Here is a 20,611-nt window from a genome sequence, read left to right on the forward strand (position 1 = left end):
GTATTAAAGATTCTGTTTATTATAAAACCATATAACTAACTATTAGGTAGGTATATACATGCCATAAGATTTTTTTTTAAATGTTTAAATTATATTAGTATTAGCTTAGGAACTGAAACAACAGTTTAATGTTTATTTATAATTATTAATAAATAATGATTATACAATTTATGATACATTAACTCTTATTACAAAAATATATTGGTCTAATTATTATATTAACGTTATACTAATCTGTAAGGTAAATTTAATCATTGATGTATACACTTTAAAAAAACCAATTTGTAGAGTTTTCTAGAAAATTTACTAATAAAATGCATATTAATTTATATATACGTACAAGTATGCAACGATTTTTTAATTTTATACTGAGTAAATTATTTTCCATGATATTAATCATGTTAAATTGACGTGTGTCATGTAAACTTTTAATAAATAATAATAATCCTATGAAGTTAATACAAATTTTTTATCTACAAAATTGTATGTTTTTTAAATATTCTAAAATTGTAATCAAATGTTATTACAAACTTAGTCCAATAGTATTGTATTTAATAAACACTCAATAACAAAAGTGTCTTCAATTTTTACTTCCACTGTGTACGTTCAAATCGTATAGTATGTATTTCCACGAATATTATATACACTTTAAACATTAATTGTAATACTCTTTGAAAAATTATATCAATGAGTTCTTAGAAAAAATATTCTACTCATGTAATGATAGGATAGAAATAAAACAATCAGTTAGATTTTGAATGTATACAATTGTACGTAAAATTATATATTATATTAATATATTATTATATTTTTATAAAAAGATATTATTGTAAATTATGTTTGCTGACGATATAAGTTTGGTAGGAGAAAATCTAGAAGAAGTTAATAATAAATTGGATGAGTAGAGATTAGGTTTTTAAGGAAAGGGATTGAGAATTAGAAAAATGAGTATGACTTTGGAGGAAATATCAAGAAGTTGAATGGGTGAGGTTAGATAATGACAATTAGAGGTGATGTGAAAGTGAAGTTGAGAACTTTAAATATTTAGGATCATTTGTACAAGATATTATTAAATTTTTATATTTATTTTCATGATATGAATTAACATATCTTAAATTGTAAAATCAATATATTTTAATAATTATTTATTGCATTCAAATATTTTTTCAGTTTTTAAGCTAATAATAACATAATTTAAATTTTAAAAAAACATGCTTGCCTACATTTATTATATTTTTAAATATATATATTGCAGAGCTAAAAAATAAAGTTATTTTTTTAAATGAAATGTAAAAAAAGGTATTATTCACAAATAATATATTAAACACAAAAACTGTTCTGTAGTGAAAACATTAAATTGAGATTAATTAAGAGTTATTCTTCAAACATATTTTATACACTATGCGTCATTTTACACTTTTTATTAATTTAAAAATCCAAAAATGCGAATTTATATACTAAAAATTACTACAAAGTTCTAACCCATGTTTTATGTCACAATTGTCTTACAAGTATACCTGCATTATTTTTAAAATACATCAGTTACATGAGTTTTTGATAAAGGATTAAATTATGAATTCTCAAAACATAAGACTAAAACAACCATATTATTTATTGTAGGTAAAACATTATAGTTATTACTTGTAATATTTTGTATATTAAAATTACATTTAGTTATCTAAACTTTAATCTGTAAAAAATTAACAGTATAAAATATTATAATTATTAAGTAGTTATTGGATATTATATATATATATATATATATGTTTGTATACAATGTTACCTCAAAATATATGTAACAAATAAAAATAAAAATTAATAAATACATTTTTTTAAAATTATAATAAAAAATAAATTAAATTAATAAATACATTTTTTTAACAAATATAATAAAAAACAGATATAATTAATAAAAATCGTGTAACATAAATCAAAACAAACAATATGAACAATCTTCGGTCATACTTAAAAAAAAAAAACGTTAATCAAAAATACATCAATATATTGTCTGATCGACATTTGTACATTCATCAGGATGAAAATCTGGATTTTCAATACCATTTTTCTCCGACACATAGAGTTTACCAGTTTTTATTGAATCAGGAGTTACTTGTGTTGCGTCATTATTTTTCCATTCGTTTTCTAGTGCTGCTCGCGCTTTGTTTCCCGTGTACATCCACCTAAAAAAAGTAAATAATTATTATACTCTTGTAGTTTAATATTCCAAATCATATATTTTGTCAATTAATTAGTTAGTCATAAAAGTCATAATTATAAATTATAATTATTTTTTTTCTAACTATACTCTTAAATAGTCATTAACATTACCAGTCTTGGGACTATCTAGATAAAATTATCCAAAAGATAATCTAGATAAATCCAGAGTATCTTTATCTTATACTTATCTTTTTGCATTTGTTCTGTCGATAGATAATAGATGTTAAATCAAGCAAAGTGATTCTTTTTTTTTATTAAAATAAGATTTTATTATTTTACTAAGCCGTTTTTCATAATTTGTCATACAATAATAAATTAAATATGTGAACTGTGACATTTATATATATTTTAAAATTTAAATTATTACATTAAAAAAATATTTTAATACACATTTTAGTAAAACCAAATGTTATATATTTATATACTAGTATATTATCTTCATATAACTTAGTGTTAACTTATATAAACAAATCAAATTAAGTTAAAAAATTATGAATAATATAAGGCCACTTAGTAATCACTTCTTGTACAGATATTAAAATATAGGTAGGTATAATAAATAATAATTTAAATTAATCTACATCTGTTAATCATTTATTAACCTATTTACTTTTAAGAATAATAAGAATATTCCATTAAAACTTAAGGCATTAAATAAAAAAGTTATTTTAAAAATATAGCCAAGAGTCAAACCTTAAATGTTATTTTAAATAATTATCTTTTATTTTTTCTTTTTATTTAATCTAGATAACTGAAAAATTATCTTTTATCTTATATAAACCTTTAGTCATTATCTTTATCTTTAATCTAGATAAAAATATTGGTTATCTTTCCCAACACTGAATATTATATACATGAAGTGTACTAAAGAAATTTACTTATTACCATAATTATATTATATTTCATAATAGATTCACTATGTTGTTATGTAAAGAACAATAATTCACTCTGCTATATGTATATCATGATAAATCGAAGGGAACTTTATTATTTGAAAAGGGTATAGGTTGTACTTACAAAAATATGAAAATCGCCGGTACGGTCAATCCGCCACCGAGGAGGAAATAAGCGCCTGGGAAAGTTTTCATTGTTGCTTTATAGAATGCACTGTACATTGGTACATATATTAACGGTACAAATGCTTCGAACACTCCCACTACAGCGCTCACTTGGCCTGCGAAAACGTAATTGTAAAAAAAATGGAGTTGAAATAATTAAAACACGCAAGAAAATTTGAAAATTACCAAGTTCGTCCGGATTTACGAGTTTAGTGTATATGGATCTAGTGGCAATTGAACCAGCTCCATGAATGATTTCCACGATCGGGCCTGTTCAAATAGTGTCATGTTTATATTATCGTATACGAAAAAGAATTTTACCATTAACTATGCTTTAATTTACCCAAATAAAATATGTAAGGATTGGGTGCGAATGCAAAAACAAAACTGCCGACGAATTTACTCAAACATGACATAGCAGCAATCAATGCATCATCCATTTGTAACTTGTGACTGAAAATCCACAAAGAAACCGATGTTCCTAAATTGCATTAAAAATTAAATGTTTTTTTATTGATTATATCTTTAAGGGTTAATAGAACAGTATAATAACGTTTAAATAACTTACCTATGAACCCAGTGGCCATGGTGAATGTGGAAAATATACTAAAATCAACTTCGTCCCAATTGAATCGTATTCGGGCCGATAAATACATAACTGACATTTCACCTTAAATATAAAAAATTGAACAATTAAAACAATTGAATAGTGATTTGACTATTTTTTCTAAATTTTAAGATGGCGAAATTATAATTTTCACCGAATTTTGATTACTACTAAACATTAACGTATTTGCCGAAGATTTTACTAACCAGTCATTGGACCCATTATTATCATGAGTACTAACATCATCATTATGATCCGGAGCCGTCTGTTATCGTGGCCTTTTTTGAAAGTCACACCGAACGCATTTTTTATGTGTTTCAAATCGAAAAATTCTCGAATATTCGTACATATGGATTGATGCGCCGTAATTTTACTGTTTTGGCAATCGACAGACGTGCTTACTTCCTTATTACTCGGATCTCGGAGGATGAAAATTCCATAAAGTATACCCATAAAATACATCGTTGAACATATCGAGTATATGCCGTAAAAACCGAGTTTTTGGAACAGAATACCGGACAAGGCTACGCCAAAAGATATGCCTATGGTCAAGGACAGGTTTAACACTCCTATTCTGAGTGTTCTCATTTTCACCTAAACCAACAAAATGGCGCACGTTAAATTAATAATTATATTTCCATATGCACTTCGTATAGCACGGTCGAACACCGAAATGCGATAAACGCTAACCGTGGTCATGTCCGAGATGTACGTGAATACGGCCATGAACATAATCATCCAACCACCTGTCAGCGACGAGGGCAAGGACTCGACCAGACCGGCGACCTCCATCGGCAGCTCGTAGAAATAGAATACGCAGACGATCAGACCGAGCACGCGCACCAGCTCGCCAAAAACGGGCAGTAGCAAAATGGGCTTTCTCCTGCGCGTCCTGTCGCTCCAGGACCCGATGAAAATCACGAATATGCACGGTATGGTGTGCTGTATCACCGACTGCCACATTGTCATGTTGGTGACCAGCTCTTGGACCTTCGCCTCCTGTTCAGTGGTGTAGTTCGCTCTGTTGCGCTTTTCCAGCGCCGTGCAAACCGCGTCTGACATATTCAAATTCACCCGGCACGACTTCTGCAGGTTCAGGTTCTGCGTGGTCAAGTTGCCCAGCACACTAGACACGATGAAAAACGCGAGAAGCGGTTCTACCGTGATGTTCTTCACGATATACTTGATCCTGGAGTTAAGGTTCAGTTTTTGCCATTGTTCGTGTTCCTTGTCCACTTCCTCGGTCATGCTTACTTTGTCTTTCGTCGACTGACTTAGATGTTTCATTGTTTTTTTTTTTCAATTCAATAATCGGTTTGCTTCGAGATGGACATTACTCGATACCTATAAAATAAAACCTATTAACAATATATATACAATTACATTTATTGACACGAAGACTATAATGCCTAATTAATCGTAAAAATTAATTAAGACACGTACTTCGAGTACTTCAAGAATGATAACGTAATTATATGAGTAAGTACAAAGTATAAACGTACAGCAAAGGAAGACCAAACGATAAAAATATAGGATTCGATTCAAATTACTCCTCCAGGTATATAATATTTATGAATACTTCGTTAAACGCCATTAAATTTTTTTTTTATTATTTGTTTGTTTTTACCATGATTATAAGGCTCCAATTACAGCGATATGCCTATAGAAAATATATTAAATTATTATGTTATAGAACAAAGAGATACAAAAATATATTTTATATATAAGTACTATTATAGTTTTTTATCTAAATCAATAAGTTTAAAAATAATCAAAACCTTGGCGGTGTTATAATGATTAAGGGCTTCTTTGATTGATAACGGATTATTGAGAAGATGAGACGTTGCAAATTTAAAAAAGTTGACAATTATGTGTTCGATTGTAAAGGGGTTTACATATGTCGCTAGGTGTGTACTGGGTTCTTCAAGATGGATGCGACCTATTCTGGCTCTATTAATTATTATTTATTCTCTCATAGTTAAGTTGCTGGAATATGCCCATTTTGATACTGTTTTTATGACGTTTATTAGTTAGTATGTGGCATGCATAGTTGTAGAAGTCAACGTTTTACACGGTTAGTATGTATTATACATTTATATACGTTATTTTATCAGCTTTTTCGTTTCCTATATGAGATAGGATTCATGATGATTTTTAATAAAGTGTTATGATTTCTAATAACCACACTCGTGTGCACGGATTATATCAATAACTATGTACGCCACGTTACACGATTTTACGAATTAAATTTATAAATGTGAATATCATTAAATCTGAGTACATTAACTATGATTACAATTATAAATATATATTGCTTATCAAAATTGTTGATGTGTAATGTTTTTATATATTTTTAATATAAAATATCATTTTTTTTTTTCGAACAACTATTATAATATATAATACGTTTGTGGATGTTTTCATAATTTAAAAGTAGCTTTTTGATGCAGTGATTCAATTTTAATTCGATTAGCAATATAATAAATTCGGCTTGCTAAATTGTACTGCTAAAAATGATATTACATTTACCCGGCGTATACTTAGGACTTAAACAGAACGACCCGTCGTTTCCCTGTACATTTACCTTAATAGTGCATTTATGTTTAACATTATCGACAAATATTTGCAATTTCTAACACTGTAGATGATAGAACACCAAATTTACCAATACTGATATATTAATAGTCTGATGTTTGTACAATACAAGGACAAACAAAATGTGTTGAACAATCTATTTTAAAATGTAAATACCACATTCATATCATTATGCAAACCAAATATTGAGAGAAACAACGAAAACTAATCATTGATAGAATGCACTTATCTTTAAGTTTGATTATGTGATATTTACTCATTTATTAAAAATTGGCAAAACTATACAGATAATGAGAAACGTATAATAATATCATGTTACAAAGTTTGGACATGGTAATAATTATATTATTGATACGGTTGTATGTAGTAATTACTCGTTGTTTTATATATATATTTTTTAATTATGTGTAGCTTAAATAATTTTTATTTTCTACAATTCAATAGATTTTTCAAATTATTTAAATTATAAAGGTTTTATAAATTATAACGACCAATACATATCACAATAACAACATAAGAATATAACTTATGAATGCATTTGAAACCTTGAAAAGTCGTTAGCAGTTACCTATTAAACAACACTTTAAAATGTTTATATACTACCTATATGCTGTGTAATTAGATAAAATGTATTGTGGGGCTTATGGTTTTCAACGGTGCAATTCCAAATAAATGAATTCGGTTATATTCTTAAAAATAATTGTCTTTTTTTTTTGCACAAGTATTAATTATTGCCAAAATATCAAACAAAATCATTCCTTCTTTGTTTTTTTTTTTATTTATTTATACAAATGCGTCTTAGCTATATATTGGAGGGCGATAGCATTGACTTTGCATTCAATGAAATTGATGACGGTAGTGAGATACAGCAATAATTTTATTTTTTTCAACGAAATACAGTATATTTTTTAAAAATTTGTACCTGTTTAAGTATTTTATCAATATTTTATTAAAATTTACCATAGTACTTCTCATCATAAACAAGAGTTAGTATAATTAATTATATTTTATAATTGGTTCAAAGCAATCATCAGTTCATGTGTAATTATTAAACATATAACAAGTATCTGTTTGGTTTATGCATAATATAGATATATCCACGAAATAAATATTTGATAATTTAGTCATCAAGTACATTTCTGAACAAATACTCTGCGAACCTTTTATAATGTTTTTAAAAAAATACCAAAATTGATGGTGAAAAAGACTTTTAAAATTGTTGAAGGCCAATAAAAAAGAAGAAGAAACATTTAGTAAACTTCCCAATACAATATTACTCATCATGTTTTTCAGTAATCAATCAAATAAAATATATTTTAAAATATTCAGGAGTGTAATAAAAATCTGATGAAAACTTGAATTTTTTTTTTATTCATTTATTTTTTATTTTTTGGTAAAATTAAATGTTCTATGAATACTTACGGTTTTTTTTGTAAAACCTTACAGAGGATTTTGAGTTACATTTAAATTAGAATAATTATATAAACATATTTCAATGCAAGCCCAAAGAAAAAAAAATATCGCTATAGCATTTTAAATATGAAAATAATATTTACACACTCATAAATCGTTTTATTCTATTTTACGTAAAATAATAAATTTAATTATAATTGTTTCCACCATCGGACGTGACACCAACAACTATCCTCGTTGGCACAGTTTTACTAAATAATATTCAATATCTATTAATGAAGCCTAATTAGCCTCCCAATCTGTTGGCTAACAGTTCTATAGATTTAGATTGTATAATAAATGGTTTTATACCTACTTACATTCCATGAAAACATTTTATCACCATAAATACTATCGTGCATTGTACAAAGTAGTACTATTATATAAAATCTACGTGTTTACCGAGATTATTATTATGTTATTACTTTGAATTCATTGTTTATTTTATATATTTAAAACATGTTTGAGATAATTTTTTTTCCGTACATAATATAAATAAGCAAATTATAAATAGTCTTCGAATGGTTATTAAAATTCAAATACTCTGTATAATATATGCATTTAAATTAATTAATTTTACCGGCTCAAAATATAACACTATGCTGCTTGACTTAAAATCAACTTCGGTAAATCAGAGAGCTTTCAACAACTTGAAACTTGACACGTTACCAAACAGACGATTTATTTGAGCATAGTGATTGTCATCCTCGGTGTTACCTTATAAGATTTGTATTTTTAATTTTAATTATCACAGTATTCAATACAAGTTCATAAATAATTATATAATATCAACTATTATTTATGAATAATCTCTAGCAGTTCATTAATTAATTGTGTTTTTTTTTTTATGTGTACCAATGATTATTTAACAAATTGTATAAATGGATAGAAATGTTACTAAAATGAAGTCATAATAACATTCAATTCAATTTTAATTTTTTATTATTGAAAATTATTTTTTTTTTGCATAAGTTAATGGTGTAATAAAATTGGAAACATATAAAGAGGAAGCAAAAAGGTAGATAACCTAATTCAGATCCATTAAACTATATTCCTGAATTTTCATTGTTCTATTTACTGAAAAAAAATCAGTATTTTTTGTGTCAGCATTTTTTGAGATTCTGAGTGAGACGACCATTGAATTGGCTTCCAATTTCGGGTAAATATTAATTTGACCCTTAAATTGACTCCCATAACTATTAAATATTATTATTTAACATAGGGGTTCTCATAATATTATACGCGTTTACTTTTTCGACACCAACCAATTATAGGCTGGTTTGATATAATATTTTTATTATATGTTATAATGACGCTCTATAATTTTTTATGGGTTTTATCTTTTTTGTATTAATTTTTATTTATACAATATTCATAATATGTGTTTTATAACAATGTGTTCAGCTATAATATTGTCTGTATTTTAATTTTTAATTATTGTTTATATTTAGTGTATTATTGTGTTATTGACTATTGTAGTATATTTATTAAATAATTTTGTGTTTAAAAATAGATTTATAACTCAATGTAACGAAGTAAAATATACAAATGTGATACCGTAAACCATGTGCTAAGCTTAAGAATTTACTCGGTTATTTTATGTGTGACTGACGTCAACCTAATTTAAGAAATAACAACTAACTTTAAATTATTAATAACATTTTGGTAATCAATATATTTTTCCAAAAAAAAGGTAGGGAGCCAATTCAATAGTAAATGCTTGGAAGCTAATTCAAAGGTACTTTTTAAGGGTAAAATATCGACTACCAGTATTTAGGAGCTAATTTAATTGCGCCGCTGATTGAATTGAGGAAGGTAATTTTTGGTTTTTTTTTTCTTGTCTGTATTCACAAATTTCGATCATATGATTTCGATTCGTAGGGAAACTCTGATCATCTTCAAATATAATGTTAAAGAAAATGGGTTCTAGTTGGTGGCGAACATTTTTTGAATTTATCGAAATGTTTTCGAATTACTGAGAAAAATACAAAAAACTTAAATTTTAAACCGAAATTCGAACCCTCATAATTAATGAGGCGCATATATATTATTTTATATTAATACATAATTTTGTCATGCACTTTTTTTTTTTTTATTTTAGACGTTATGTGTATGATTTTAAACAGAAATTATCATTACAATAATAATGGATTTTTGATATTAAAAATAATTTTATTGATACTTTTATAGGTATTATTTTATTTTATTAAAAACGTACGGTGATTTATAAAAATATGATAAAGTATACAATAAAAAAAAAAAATTGAAATTAAAGTATATCTTTTCTTGTTGTGAAAGTTAAAACATTAAAAATTCAATAAACGTTATTAAAATGTTTGGCTCTCTTAATTTAACACCCATATATAAACTGATACATCCGACCTCTTTCACACAGAATTTTTTTTTCGAGACCAATGGTACTGTATAAATAAACCTTTTCAGACCCAACGTCTCCTCAGAGAGACATTCTTTTAAAATTCGTATTTCTATAGTTTAAAATTGTTCAATCGTTATAAAAATGCATGTACATTGTCATTTAACTAATGGGGGTTACGAAAATCATAATATCAATTATATATTTCATTCCGCAAAAGTATTACACTAAACACAAGTTGCAAATATTTTGAAAAACAAATTTATGATAACAGCTGTTAATAAATGTTTATTTTGGAGTGGGACACGACTTTAAAATTCTATTCATTTTTTTTTTTTGTCGTCATGATATCATAGTTAACTAGTACGAACGGTCAAAACTTTCCTAACGTGAATAGGAGTGATAATATCTCAGCTATTATGTATTTCCTCTCAGAGAGACAGTGGACTTGTGAGACGTTAAAATATGATAATATAATAATAATATTGTTATCAGTTGACCATAACATTTTCAAGTAGATAAATTGATTTTGCTTATTATATTTATATTTAATTTATTATTATAATAAATTATTATGTTTAATTTATTATTAAAATGTACATTATATGTGATCAAATTTAATGTTCCTTCAAAATAAATATTTTTGATAACTGATATTAAATAAGTAATTTAATTATTACTACACTTAAAAAAAAACAATGTGTTTAATAATATATCCATTATAATAAGTATAAGGAAAAAAGTGTCTATTGTTATTATTTAAATATAATTATGTTATTTGTGAATAACAAATTAGCACGAAATGCTAATTAAAAATATTTCACTCATCATATCTCAAAATTTAATATATATTTATATAGACTCCTGATATCCTTCACAAAGCATAATAGCTCATAGAAAAATTAAAAAATATTTTGGTTTATTTATGCGTCATATATTATCAAGAAATGGAAAAAAAACAATTTTAATATAAACAAAATTAAATTTGAATCTAATATATTTTTGACTCCGTATACGCCTGATGTCCTTCATAGGGGACATATAAATAACTCATTACAAAATGTAAGAAAAAAAAAATGTTTTGGTTTACTACATTGATAGTGTAATTGCAAAAAAAAAAATATTATCCAAAAAAGTTAATTCTGGATCTGAAAGGGTTAAAAAACTATTACAGCAACACTATTCACCCATCCTGTGTATTAAGATACACATGTATAAAATATGTATCTACCACTGTATTAAAATTATACGTGTATATATGGTCCAGAAGTTTTTATAAAATTTATTTTTAAGAATTTATAACATCATCGTGTAATACTGACGTACCTACACTATATAATGTTATTATTATTATTTTTTTTTGTATTGTGTTATCGTCCGAAAAATGGCATTTATAGATATAGGTGAACCAATTACGGCATGGCAATCGAAATCTTAAGCTTATAAATAAAGTTTTAATTGACGACTCGTCAACCTTGAAGTAACTTTAACGAGTACTATATCATAAATATTAAATCACGATGAAATCCACATTATAATAAATGTAACGATAACACAAATTGGGAAGAATTATTTAGAGTGATTTAATTTAATTTATATGGTGTACACAGTGGCGTACATTCAATCTTGCTCTGGGGGGCCTTGGTAAAACACCTCGGTAACCCCCTCCCCCAGTTTAATAAAAATAATCGTTATCTTCTTTTTTTCGTTGCACAGAAAAATAAGATAAATAAATTTTATAAATAGATATTATTTTATACAACTTTTTTACCAATTTACAGTTTACTTTTACATTACAGTAAATTAATAGCTATTTTAATATAAAAAAAGCATAATTAACAAAACTTTTCAAACACCTATCAATATAATTATTTAATGATCATAATATTTTAAGTTCAAAGCGTAATAATGAAACTACGAGTATATTACACGTCATCAATAATAAAACATTTTTTTTTTTTTGACCCTGAGGGGGGGTTTAAACACGGAACCCCCATCCACCGTATGTACGGCACTGAGTGTACATATATTGTCATTTAAATACACAACACTGTTTTGTTATTTATGTTCAATGAATAGTTAAATATGAAAATATTGATAACTTATGTATAATTGTTTTAGTAATGTCATATTTTTTTGAAAAAATCTTTTTTTTAAAACGGTCAAATTTAATTTGCGAATATCAAAATGTTAATTATTTTAAGTACAATACAATTCTCATTATAACTTTATGATAAATGTTAGATATATTATATGCCAATATTTAAACAAATAAATAATAGAAACAAAATAAATAAATTATAATATTATGTATATTTTCCTTAAATCATATTAGAGAGATTAATGCACCCCTGTGCCACCTGAACAGGACGCATGAAAAATAAATACACATCACACGGGTACGAGGTACAAAGAATCTATATGCCCCTGATAAATTTTCAAAAATCTTATTCCCCCTTAAATTAAAGCTTAGACAATTTTTAGTTCTGTGAATCAAATTTTTTAGTTTTACACATTTTAAATGTAAAATAATATAATTATTTTAAACATTTTTTAATTAAACGTACTTTAACACCGTCTCCATAAAAATACGTACGTTTGTGTTCTTAGATGCACGTGAAATAGAGACACATAGTTATTACATCATTGATATTGGTAGCAGATAAAAAGTAGATATTTAAAATGTAATAAGCTTATAAAATACTAAAAACGCAATAGAACTGTAAACCATTTTCCAGTCGCCCAAACATAATCATAAAAATTCTAAGATTACTAAGATAATTCTTCTTGTTTGTAAAATATCTTTGTTATAAGTTCTGATATTTAATTCTATAAATCTTCTGATGATCTTATCAATTGCTAATAATATGAAATTTTTTGCAAAAAACTTCTTCTTATCTTTCGCTTTCATCTTTGTCAAAATGTATGACAAAAAATTCAAGAAATCGGTTTATCAGCAAAATATAAAGATCAATCTTCGGAAATAAGCAAATTTTTATAGTTAATTTTTAGTTTGCCATTTTTTTGATCCAAATGAAGTAGAAAATACATTTGTGTTTGACTCGATATCATGTAATGTTTCAATAATTCCGAAGTTCTTAAATTTGCTACTTATTTAATGGATAACTATGTCATGAATTATAGCGTATTTTCTTCTCCTTTGTGGGTAGAATCTTCCAGTTCAATGTTACGTACAATTAACAACTGTGAAGCATTTCACTCCAAATTTAATTCAATGTTTTACTCATACCATCCCAATATATTTTAATTTATAGAAGTCCTAAAAAATTTGCAATGCGATATTTATATTAAAATTAGAAGTACTGGAACATAAACAGAGACAATGCGCACAAAAAACATTATTGTTCAAAAATTAAATGCATATAAAAATGGACAAATTTCTCGATTTAAATTTATAAAAATAGTATCATTTAAATTTTTACCAAATATGTAATTATTTTTATATTTTATTTATATTGATTTTAAATATTACAATATGACGATTTATTTCATTTTTTTTTCAAAATTAATTTTTGTGAAATGTATAAGTATAATAATGTAATAATGTAACGGACAAATGTCTTAATTTTAATATTTAATAACAATTTTAAGCAATTTCAATTTTTTCGCAGTCAGTATTATTTTATAAATTTAACTATCATAGTTGAAATAATGTGTTATGAATCATAACTTATGATATACATCGTTATGTTCTTAACATCGATTAATATTTTTTGCAAACACATATTTTTATTGACATTATTATTTTTTACAAATACTAATTATTATTATTAATTTATATAACGGAACAACTTTTATACTTCTAAAAAATGTTGTCTACGTAATATATGTGTATTATTGTAATCGCAAAATATATCACTGTGTATACAACTTATGTAGGTGTTCCTGTAAATTTTATTCTTTGGAATATAATTCGTGTAACTCAAAAAAGTCCACCGGACACAACTCTTTTGCGACCAAAAAATTACAGGTTATAATTAATTTAATATTAAGATGATATGCTATTAGAGGGCAAAAGTTAATAATTAGTCTATCCTATAGTATCAGTAGTACATTTCTGAGAAAAATAACATGATAAATGTTCTTAGAAGTTAGAATATGACTTAATAATAAAAAGTTGCCACTAGGTATGTATTTGAATGAAATTTAATCATTACGAGTGTATAACTGTTGAATATTTTGATTACAATTCTTCAATAAATGTATTAATATAATGTTGATGTAATTCAAACATATACTAATACGACAAAACCATTAATGTATTTGTTAGCTTAAGTTATCTATGCAACCATATGTTCTATGGATACAATGATTATCTTGTCTGTCTTAAAATATGTTTCAATAATGTAGTAACTTAATAAAAATATAAATTCCGTAAAGTTATTTTAAAAATTTAAATATACTAAATTCCGATCTATAAATATCATATTTATTATGAATATAATAAAGTTACTATTGATTTTTATTTTTTTCTCATGTATTCAATGTGTTATTAAAACAGTATTTTAATATCAAAACCATAGAAATAATCTCTAGGGTATACTTTGTGCACTGTGAAAAATTGTATTCAACATAAATTCACGTATGAAAATGTTTCAAAACAAACTAATAACTCGATATAAATAGTAAACATAATATCTTTTAATTCTTATAAGTATCTTTATCTGATCAGGAGGCATTAAATGGATTATTTTATTAAAAAAACTACAGAATGAATTTGACAAGTTTAGTATCACAATGGATAGGTCGAAAAAATAATAATTAATTACAGTTAACAATAAGTCAATTGACGAAGTAAGTTGATCATTTTGATTTATATTCCAATTTGAAAACAATTCATGACTGCGTTATATTTTAGAACCCGTAATTTATGTTAATAGAATAAAGTGATAAATTTCAGGTATGTTTTGATGAATTCATAAAAAAAGTATACTGCGAAAATTCTCAAACGTGCGGTGCAACTCGTTTGCTTATATTCAACATTTTTACCAGAAAATTGATGTCTCATTTGCGCACAGCGAAACCTGTCGTCGAACTAAAAATTATCGTTTCGTTGACCGTGTATTTAAATAATGATTCTGAAATTAATAAATGGATGAAATGTTTTTTTTTGTACTAAATTATTCACTCCTTGAAGAAGTTTCGGATGAATTTTGTGATCTTATGTCGATAGCACCTTGTACAAAGTCTAGTACTATTTTTATATTTTAGAAAATTACATAACATCGGACATCAATTTTCATCTGACATTACGGGCTTATGAACCTATTAATAATCTTAAGACTAATGGTGCAGAAAATTTCACAAAAAATATAAATGAGTTTTACACTGGTCATCCACACATGTATCAAATAATCGAAATATTTATTAAATTCAAAGTAAAACAGATTTAAAAATGAATTTAATAAACAGTACAAATGTAAATTTTAAAATAAAAGAGATAGTAAATAAGAAGGTACAATTAGAAAATATTTGATGTGAATATAAAAATAAAACTATTGATTGTTTAAATAATATGAAAAAAATCGGACTTAAATTTCACCATTCAAAAATTAGTAAATTAAATACTATTTATTTATTTAGAATTATAGTATATCAGGACTAACAGAGATAGACTACAATAACTACTTATGAATAGTTTAGTTGTATATTTATTTAGAATAAAAAATTCATATACACATTTTTAATCATGTCTGTACAAAATAGATAGTCCTAAGTCAATAAAGTTAGAAGGAAAATGTGCTGTTGTGCTCAAATGGTATCGTAAAAAGGTAAATGCCTACAAAAGATACGTAAAAAAGGTAAATATGCAAAAACGAGTCGTACTATTGAGCTTGACGTGTAGAACAAATTTGTCCATTTATTTGTCAAATTATTAAAGATATGGATATTAGTGTGGGGAAATAAATTTTTATAAAATCATGTATAGACTATTAAAAAACATGTTTAAATGCAATAATTACTATTATGTAATGCACGTGCGTAAATTGCCATTACAATTACACGTGATTTCATTTGCATATTAAGCACAATTTAATGGGTATAACATCGTATTTCATAAGTAATAAAATGTTTATTTCTGTACAAATTAACTAATAAACTTGATGCGAACTTATAGATAACCAAAATAATCAAAATAATAATAACAACAACATTGTTTATTATGATGAAATGTTAAAATAATAATCATGTGCTTGTGGCGTTGCTTAAAACGTTGCCTGTAGATTAATATGGTATTACTTTATCTGTTGGTCCATTGTAACACGGAAAATAATTAATAATACGTTAGACAAAGATAAAAAATAATATAAGATGATATTGAGATGTTTTAGTATCTATATTAGAAAATATATTCATCCGTTTGAAGTAAAAATCATTGACGATTTATTTCTAGTATACGGTAAACCAGACATAATGTAATAAGACTTTAGTTAACTGCCGTTACAAGATAACCATAACTAGATATGGGATAGGAAAACAAAATAACGAAAACCTTAAATATTTAGAATTATTATGATGAGACACTGCTAACGATTTTGTTGTGCTAGTCGTATTATTTAAATATATTTAAAAACATAAATCTTAGCAGTCCAAAAATGATTCAATGAACTCGTTTATAAACTAGTTTTATTCAAATTTATTATGCTGTGGAAAAAAAAATCACCTTATTATTCATTTTAATATTTTTCAGTTTCTAGTAAAGACACATGATTTTAGTATATGAATTCATATCAGCGTAAATTGGCACAACTTAATAATATCTGAAATTGTAGTATATACAATTAGGTACTAATTTTATCTATAACTTTTTGAATAAAACTACAGCTATATAGAATTTATACAATTCTAATAAAAATAATTAACCAATAATCTTAAAAACATTCTATATGTATTATATTGGTTATGACTAGGGAACGGTTTTAAACGTACAAAAAATGTTCAGAATATGCACCTAAAAATGCTGTAATATGCTACAAAATATGCATTTATTTTTAAATATGTACTTAAAATTCAATCAAAAACTATTTTAATTAAAATTATTTTAAAATTAAGTACATGTATTCATTAATTAAATATTAAAATAAGATATTTTGTTATTTTCAGTATAAGTTCTTTATCTTTAAGATTCTTTAATATTTTCTAATCTATAAAATATTAGCCCTTATTAAAAAAAAATGAAAAAAAAAATTGAATTCATATTTTATCTTATTACACTGGATGATCAGAAATTGCTTAAGAAGTTCAAACATCAACTTCTTTCGATTATCTGTTAGTATATTTTTAAATATTGAAAAACTTCTCTCGATGGCAGCTGTATTTATGAGAGTGTACTTCAAACATGCAATATCACTCGCATTTAAATCTTCGGACAGTTCATCGTTATTTTTCCTTTGCACGTTTTACATTTTTGATTTTAGTCATTGCTTCCGATAACAAGTAACCTTTTGATTCTAAAATTTTTATTGTGATGGATATTATTTCAAAATTTGATTTGATGTAAATTAAATTAGCTTTCAAATATGGATCTTTTATCAAATCTTATAATTTTTTAATTGGAATAGAATCTTCACTGATCAATTCAAGAATTATCTCTACAATAATTTAAAAGTTTTCACAATAATAAAATGCTCCGTTTAGCTTTGTATCCCATCGTATTAATATAGGTTGCGGTGGAAGTGCAAGATTAGGTACCATATTGCTGAAAAGTATAGTATGCGATGGAGCTTTTAAAAACCTTTTTTGACGTTAGAAATGAGTTCATCAACTTTAGGAGATTTATTCCTTAATGACTTTTGGAAAAAATGATATAATTTATTTACCTGATTTAATCATATAGAGTACGACGTCACTAAAATAAATAACAATACTTTATTGTGACTAACTCCAGTAGGCCATACAACTATAAGTATCCGATCAAAAATTTGAACAATTGTACTATAGTTTGTTCTTTATAAAACCTCGTAATGAAGTAAAAATATTTGACTTGGTCATTCTATTTCTAATGTACTGACAATAACATTCATTACATAGTGTCCCTCAAAAATCAGTGATTTCGTCAATTTAAATTGGATACTATGATCTCCAATTAAACTTCTTATATTGTTTCTAGTTTCAGATTAGCACTTGTTCACATAATTTTTTTGTTTGGTTGACTCGTCTGGTATGTGTCATTTATTATATTTTTCCAGGAAAGTGCGAAGATATGAATTTTGTAATTTAAATAAGGAAATATTTGTAAAAATAAAAACCTTGGAGATATCTTCATTAAAGTTATCCACGATTATATTAGAAATGAAACTCAGTTGTGTATTTTTTAAATCTAATTATTTAAGTCTTAAATTATTCTTGTGTTTATCGTGTGATAAATGTTCTACCTGAAAACATTGTAGTTGTGTTAACCGAAATTTCACAAATATTAAAAAACAAAATTAAATAATAGGTTCAGAAAATACCTTTATATTCATTTCCATATGTTTGTTGTTTGTAGATGGCTTTTGACTGATGTTTTCAAATGAGGCATTTTTAAATAACGAAACAAAAACTGACAGGATTTTACACGTAATTGTACATACAACGAATGCACGACACAAACTTATTGATTTTCATCTATCACTTGAACTAGATTCATATGATATAAATTAATCAATATTAATATACATATATATATCGTAGGCCATATGGAAAATTAGTTTTTTTGCAAAAAGACTAGGCTCTTTGCAATGGGGTAGCCCGTTTGCGAACTACTTATTATTTTTCCAAACAGCCTGCTGCTCTTCAGGCTCATTGCATACAGACTAACATATATATATATATTAGATATGAGTATCTTATCTTTGGCCATAAGGATCAGTCCTAATAAGATTTCATCGATATTATGTGGCTATGAACGTGAAAATATAAGATAAAACCAATATAGGTGCTTAAAATATAAATATGCACTATAAAACTATTAATATGCAATTCAAATATGAAAAAAAAGGTAAAAACGTCAAAATATAAATGTGTAAAATATGCAAAATAAAATTAGTGTTATTTTAATAAGAATGATCTAAATCGGGAAAAATTGTCATTAGATTTTAGAAAACTCATTCCAATAGATATATGCATTTTTATATAAATCCGTTCCCTAGTTATGACTATTGTGAAAGAACTTTGGCGCCGGTATATATGGAAGTTTAGACTTTTCAATAGAGCTTTTCCTTACATAGGATATGAAAAAAAAATCTTTTGCTCAAGATTACCAACATCATGGTATTTTGTTAATTAAATATCGGATATAGAGGAGGTGGGATAACATTCCATAACATTCCTTTCCTTCGAAGAGGCGTCTTTGTCGTAATTTTAGACCATTAAACTGATAATAAATATAATTTAAGGAGCATGGTCATTTTTATTTTTAAAATTATTTAAACAGGTTTTTACATCGAAAAAGTTGTTTCCTTCTGAGCATCCGAGTTGGGTCCCCAGTACTAGGGGCTAAACGGAGGTAGTGTACTAGTTGGATCCTGGATTTTTATAGGTACTACACTAGTTGGGTCCCGGAGTTTTATAAGTACTACACTAGTTCCTGGATATTTTTTGGTAAGTACTACATTATACTAAAATTTTCCTTCCCATTTTAATAGATTTAGGACTGTCTATGATATATTTAGACTACAGGTATGGTTATAAATGTTCTTTATAGTTTTTTTTTTTGTTTTTTAGTTTCTTTTCCATTAAAATATAAATTATTACAATTGTGTTGGTAAAAATATTAAAAATTTTAAAATCATTATATAATATAAATAAAAATGAATGGAAAAGAAACTAAAAAAAAACATTTTTAACCATACCTATGGTCTAAATAGATAATAGACAGTCCTAAGTCTTTTAAAATAGGAAAGAAAATGTTAGTATAATGTAGTACTTACCAAAAAATATTTAGGAATTAGTGTATACCTAAAATAATTCAGAACCCAACGAGTGTAGTAATTTTAAACTCAGGGCCCAATTCAGTTGTAGCTGTTTCCTCATAAGCGTGACACTATCATAATGTATACGAGTAAACAAATAAACCTAAGTTATTAATTTCTACACACATCATTCCATATCAAAAATGTAGAACTGTTCCTTAGTTACTAAAATGGAATCAATAAATATTATCCAATGATTCATTTATTGAATTATAAGAACATGTAAAACTAACAAATTAACACATTATATTATTAGCATGCACGATAACAAAAAATAAACTTTAATCTTTGATTTAGGTACAATGTTTTTTAATAAAACAATAAATTAATGAAT

The 20,611-nt window shown here is 25.7% G+C and overlaps 1 protein-coding gene across 4 annotated transcripts in view; it reads right to left on the reverse strand.

Annotated features, from left to right (window-relative positions):
• Positions 1-1,926: 1,926 nt before the first annotated feature.
• The window catches only part of LOC112693350, a 28,677-nt gene continuing 9,992 nt past the window's right edge, over positions 1,927-20,611 (reverse strand). For 2 of the 4 annotated variants that reach the window (XM_025568361.1, XM_025568359.1), the window contains exons 2-8: positions 4,573-5,226; positions 4,089-4,476; positions 3,844-3,945; positions 3,619-3,756; positions 3,462-3,545; positions 3,235-3,391; positions 1,927-2,180 (exon numbers count right to left, since the gene is read on the reverse strand). In XM_025568361.1, coding sequence (XP_025424146.1) covers positions 1,997-2,180; positions 3,235-3,391; positions 3,462-3,545; positions 3,619-3,756; positions 3,844-3,945; positions 4,089-4,476; positions 4,573-5,169 — 1,650 coding nt within the window. In that variant the 5' untranslated portion in view covers positions 5,170-5,226 and the 3' untranslated portion in view covers positions 1,927-1,996. Of the gene's footprint in view, positions 2,181-3,234; positions 3,392-3,461; positions 3,546-3,618; positions 3,757-3,843; positions 3,946-4,088; positions 4,477-4,572; positions 5,241-5,384; positions 5,543-20,611 lie in introns of those variants that run through there. The other 2 variants (XM_025568358.1, XM_025568360.1) reach the window with 2 other exon arrangements.

Source organism: Sipha flava, unplaced genomic scaffold, assembly GCF_003268045.1.
Source record: "Sipha flava isolate LNK unplaced genomic scaffold, YSA_version1 85_pilon_pilon, whole genome shotgun sequence".
Lineage (NCBI taxonomy): Eukaryota > Metazoa > Arthropoda > Insecta > Hemiptera > Aphididae > Sipha > Sipha flava.